Genomic DNA, 6,272 nt, shown 5'->3' with positions numbered 1-6,272 from the left:
GAGCGATGCTGTATCAGTAATCTCGTTTCAGCTTTTCAATGATAAAACCTCAATATACACGGTAGTTGATATTAGCTGTTCAACATTTCAGTTTATGATCAAAAGTAACGCGAAGAACGTAAACGTTTATCAAATAATCTATATATGATCTTATTTGTACAAACAGGAACAAAAGTCTAATGTGTATATGTAAACGTATAGCGTATTCATTAACAAAATTTTTTCTGTGTTTATCTACTATCACGCAGTTTGATTTTGGTATAGTATAAATATTCTTCAATCGTATAAATATTTTTTAAACTTCAATAAGAGAATGACCAATGCAATCTGAAGCGGTTCGTGACGTTTAATAATAATAATAATAATGATGATGATATTTTTGCGTGAATCTCATAAGCCCCAGTCTAACAGCTAACTCTACACCGCCGCAAATATTTTGTCTCCATATAATAAAATTTTGTATAGCAAAAAGTTTATATTCAGCAATAATGTTCCTGATGGAAATGTTATATAACGTATAAACTTGTTTTTAATTTCGTTACAAAGCTGTTGATTATACCTATGAACTATATGCGTGCACAATACGCCGAACTAAGTTCAAGTACTTAGAAGTCAAAAGAGAGCCTACTATTGGAAAATGTAATTTAGTCCTTTGTACTATTTTGTATGCATTGTAAAGCAATAGAATCACACACAGTAGCCTAAATAAAATTAATAAAATTAACAAATGTCGAAAACTAATCGCAAATGTATTGATATACATATTTCTACCAACTTGCATTGGTTGCAGAACAATGCAAATCTATCTCAAAACGTTTGCGCATGTTTTTAGGAAATTCTATAAACATTATGTATAATATAAAGATGCTTCTGAAAGGCTTTAAGTTGAACAAAATTTTGTAAACTTTGTATTTTCAATAGACGATAAGAAAACGTTTTATAATGTTCGAGAAATGTAATACTTGACTCTATTTCTACATACAAAAGTCTGTAACATAAGCCACTGGAAAAAGTGAAGGAAAATAAAATGTATTTTATGAATAAATATATATATATGTAAGAGCGAGAAATGTGTACTATACAAAGAAATCGTTATTCATTTGCTTAAAATAGACAGAATGTAACTTATTTATTTTACTCTTTTAAAAATGTTAAACGTGATTAAGAACTGTCAAAAATTGTCAAGATAGATGAAAGTGTATGAATAATATATTGTACGATTATTAATAAAATACACGTGGAAACTTCTGCACTTTATATTTCATTCGCTACGGTAATATTTTCCGTGGTTCCTTAATTCTTTAACTTGTATACATTTTTTAGTTGACTATGTTAAATTCTATACGCGCGGAAAGTGAACTACACACATCGTCGCCTTTTAATAAAATCATTGGGTAAACGACAATTCGAGATACTTTAAAAAGTGTGTTTATATAAAGACCTCTTGACGTCCAGCCAATTGACCAATTTGGCTAATGCAAACCTCGCTCGCTTGATCTCTCGAATCATACGCTTTTGCGAGGATTATTAATACCAATGACTTGCTGCAAGATCTATATATATCGCGCAGTAAACTATAGTGTGCTGAAGCATCGCGTATGCAACCGTCACGAAGGCCAAAATTTAGTTACGCGAATGAGAGCAAAGTTTGTGCGAAAGGTTTATTTTCCTCTGTGAGAAGCTTTACCGACGAACACGAGATTTTAAAGTCATATATGTCTCTCGTTTGAATCTTCGTGGAAACACTTGCTATAATATCTGCGAATTTATAATATTTCCTCAATCATTATACAGATTAATCCGCATCGATCAATCTTTATTGTCATTCTATACATGTATTGTCTTTTCCGTTCTTGAAATGTTAATTACTCAACGTGACTCAACGTCGACGTGACGTGGATAATCGATTCGTCATAACAGAAACTCGGTTAAACTATTTTGCAATTCTTTCCCTAGAAAGATATTCTAATTGCATGCGCGAGGAACATTCCGATCGTTATAAGCATCTAATCTTCACAAGTCTCCAAGTACTTGCAAGTCGATAAAAAAAATCGACATTTTCCTTATTCAAATAAAATGTAAGTTCTTGAAAATAAAATCATACCTGCGACCGCTTCCACATCGTTCGAACGCATCTGCTAGATATTATGAGGACAACAGTCAACATGAGGACAATCGAGCAGCTGAGAGCTATTTGCCGCACGTCACAGAAGAAATTATATAACAATCATCACACAATGTAGTTATTAACACTTGGATACACCACATTTCGATAAAAAGATCTTCGACGAAAAACCGATTGCCAATTCATTTTCCAATGTGAAACAGAAATATCAGATATATATATATATATATATATAGAATTACACGGATTGTGTAAATATTCACAAGTTTGTTACAAAAAACAAACACCGGTCATTATTATTTGCAGTTATGAGAAAACAACGTGTGTTTTTCATATTTTGCTACCTGTTCGGATTAATGACTATTTGCGTTTTTTGGAGGGAGCTATCGATGACGCTGATCACCGTTATTTCGGCCAATCATGTTAGCTGCTACTGGAGCGGATCCTGCGGTATCAAGGAACTCGAAGAAGGACAATGGGGTTAGTTAAACGATATCTTATTTCTCGTAGATATATCAAGTATCATTTAAATGATATCTCGAGTATCACGTGAGATACGATAGATAAATAAGATCTCGAGATACTATTTAAATTTAGATAAAATCAAAGTTAAGGCAAATTATTTTATAATTATATCTACTATTACTTTATTAAATTATCTATGACAAGAAATATAGAGCTAAAAAATAATCTTAAAATATATAGACTAAATATTTAAAGAGATAAATTAATCAGTTATTTCCTTTCTAACATTTTAAGAATTTATTATAGAAAATAAACGCAAAAGTTAGTACTATCGCGAACAATTTTTTTTTGTCGATCAATTACTAACGCATGCGATAAAGAATACATTCTTTATTGCATAAAGAATGCATAGAAACGCATTTAAAAAAAAAATGCACTTTTCTTCATCTAATTAAATAATCGGAATTGAAGTACACATGGGAAAATTATTTAATTGATAAGAATTTTTTAATTGATTTTAGAATCTATTTAATTGATAGAAATTTTTAATTTGTTTCAAGAAAAAATTACGAGTCTTGTGTTATCAATAAGTGTGCTAAACTAATATGCATAGCAGCAGTAAAATAGACCGGATACACGCGATTCAATGGAACTAAGATATGATAATTAGATATCAAATTCATTGTGATACTCTAGAAGCATTTTGATAAGGTATGCAATGACTCGTCGTCAATAATCAGTAATATTCCGCAATGTTGCAGCTCATGCTTTTCAAACGTATTATTTTTAACATATTATTCATAACATGTTAAAATTTCTGTCTTATCAAACTGCATGTTGGCAAAAAAGTTGTATAAACTCTCTTCTAATGTATTCATTACAATTGTAAATTACAGACGTACTCGGTGGCCTTGATCTATGTGCCATCGATTTTATATTAATATGCAATTATGTCTACTTGTGCTGACAGTAGAATATTTATGAGAACAAAAATATGCGGTTACAAACCATTCTAAGCACTTTAGACATATCTGTATGATTTATTTTTTTATTATATATATCATAACAATATTGTGATGAATTCAATTTTACAATAATATATTAAAGTTTTATCTCTCAACATTTCTGCGATTTATTTTCCAATTCTAAAATAAATTTAAATTATTGATTAATTATCTCGTTAGTATATCTCTTTAAATATTAGTCTATCTTTTTTTAAAATCGATGTGTCAATCTCTGAAAATCGAATCAGAGAAATCTTTTAATTGTATGACAGATATATATTTATGTTTACCTTATAAATTAATTAATAAATTTATTTTTGTCATTACTTTAAAGAAAGAAAATTCACATGTTTTTAATTATTTTCTACGTAAATGCTTTAGCTTAAAAGCTAAATCATTTAAATTTATTTTTCAAGCGTATATTTTACCTGTTTTCCTTTAATTCCTAGACATACAAATGCTGATACCAAGCAGATGTATATTCTTTCACGAGACCACGTGTTCATCGCCTAATCTCACGCCTCGACAAGCATGCGCCGTGGAATCGGCGGCCAGAAACAATCGCAATTTGAATGTCTTCCTACTTTACTTCGCAACGGGGCAGTTCCCGGAAAAGTCTAAGAAATTCGTTGAAATTTTAGAAACCTACGACAATGTGTACATAAGGAGAGTACGTTTGTCAACATACGTTATTAATACGCCGATAGATTACTGGTTCTGGGTAAATATTCATAGATTTTGGGAGAAAGAGATTTTGCACGAATGGCTGCGTAAAGACTTCCACGATTATGTCCGGATGTTGACACTGTGGAGATTTGGCGGTGCGTCATTGAATTTGAACAGCGTGGTGCTGACGTGAGTTTGGCAATTATATTCCTCTTTCTTGAAAACTTGAAAATAAAAATAGCAACAATAAACAAAATTGATTGATAATTTGCTAATAAAAATTTCTCGTTAACATCAAATATATATACGATAATATATCTTAAAATCTGTTAGATTTAAAAGTATTTTCCGTATGAATAAATGAACGGTAGTATATCTATATTCAACGTCTATTAACGAATCTGCTGCATAAATACGTAATAAAACAGACGGCACGTTTAGATAAATAAGAATAAATAAAGAATTTTTTAGATCGTTAGATGAGCTAACTACTTTCACGGGTGTGCAAAACAATCGAGATATGAACGTCGGCGTATTTGGCATCGACACGAGCACGAATTTTGGTAGAAATTTTGCTGACAGTTGTATGGAAATTATTAAAAGTATCAGTGTGAACAGCTATTCACAATACAATATCACAAGAGTCATAACCGAAGCCGTGTGGAAACTTTGTTATCAACAAAACGTGAATATGATAAATATTTTACTTTACTTTGCAAACAAGTACTTCGTTTAATCTTCAATGTGCTTCATGGATGTATATTTCTCTCTCTCTCTCTCTCTCTCTTACTGTACACGTAATTTAAAAAATTTTATATAAAACAAATTGTAAATTTGAATTTTGTAACATAAACTAAAACTTTTAAATTGTATTATATTGTCATCACTTGCATGACCATTGGACAATTAATAAATCTCATTACATTAATGCATTGTATAAATGCTCAACACACATGACTAATAGAATCTCTGGTAAAAAAATTCTTATCTCATATTTTTGAAGAATTTGTCATACTTTTTAAATATAGAAGATTTCTGAAAAAAACTATAAACTTTTTTTTAATAAATTATCTTCAGAAATGATAAAATAAGACTTAATTCTGAGAATATTTCAGAATTTATTATACATATACTTATAAAGAAGTTTAGAAAGGTGTAGACTTTTTCAGCATTTTTTAAAAATGTCCCAATTTATATTTAAAAAGTTAGGAAATTTTTTCAAAAGTTATAAAATTATATAGAAATTCTAAAAAATTCTGAAATTTATATAGAAAAATTTTGAAAAATTATACATGAAAAATTCTAAGAAAATTTTTGCCAGGGATAATTCAGATAATAAAAAAGTGATTGAAATGTGTGGAAAGAAAAAAAAATTGAAAAACTTTTAACAATAACACAAGAATCGTTCATTAACCTATTCCTTTAGCCTGAACAAATTTCGGTCTTCATAAATGTTTCGCAGGACAAAGAATGTCGGCAGTTTACGATCTACCCACCGGAGAAATTCTATCCCAGGCTTCCCGATTCGCAAGGGGTTCATCACTCGAACAAAATGCGGACGGAAGAGATGCTGAAAATCGGAAAAAACGCTATGACGATCCATACGTGGAGTGACGACCGAAAAGATGCCGAAACGGACGACAATGTAGCGGCTTACGAAATGGCGGCCAAACAAAATTGCCCAAAAACATACGAATTCGCTGGAAAAAATTTTTAAGCTCGCGGCCGACATTAATTATATGTGATATTAACTGATAACACAAAATGCATGCAAATGTATTACAGATCGGTGCATGCAAACTGTAACTGAGTCTAAAGTTATGTTTATAACGCGATCAAAGGCTGTATACGATCATATTATAAGAATACACGGAAAATCGTTAGATACCTTTCTAAATCTTAACCTTTAATTCATTTATAATTGTTTGTTCCCCTCTGGAATTTCGTTTTTCACAAGCTTTAGTCTGAATTAGAGGCTTGAGATACGCCGAAGACGTACATACTTTCAGACG

The 6,272-nt window shown here is 30.7% G+C and overlaps 1 protein-coding gene across 1 annotated transcript in view; it reads left to right on the top strand.

Annotated features, from left to right (window-relative positions):
* The window catches only part of LOC105458251, a 14,360-nt gene extending 8,197 nt beyond the window's left edge, over positions 1-6,163 (top strand). Inside the window, exons 5-7 of the mRNA XM_011703423.1 lie at positions 4,037-4,449; positions 4,732-4,945; positions 5,723-6,163. Of these exons, the coding sequence (XP_011701725.1) occupies positions 4,037-4,449; positions 4,732-4,945; positions 5,723-5,977 (882 nt within the window). The 3' untranslated portion in view covers positions 5,978-6,163. The remainder of the gene's footprint in view (positions 1-4,036; positions 4,450-4,731; positions 4,946-5,722) is intronic.
* The last annotated feature ends 109 nt before the right edge of the window (positions 6,164-6,272 follow it).

The sequence above is a fragment of the Wasmannia auropunctata genome, unplaced genomic scaffold (genome assembly GCF_000956235.1).
Source record: "Wasmannia auropunctata unplaced genomic scaffold, wasmannia.A_1.0 LD334579.1, whole genome shotgun sequence".
In the NCBI taxonomy this organism is placed as follows: Eukaryota; Metazoa; Arthropoda; class Insecta; order Hymenoptera; family Formicidae; genus Wasmannia; species Wasmannia auropunctata.
This window is presented reverse-complemented; position numbering and strand designations above follow the sequence as displayed.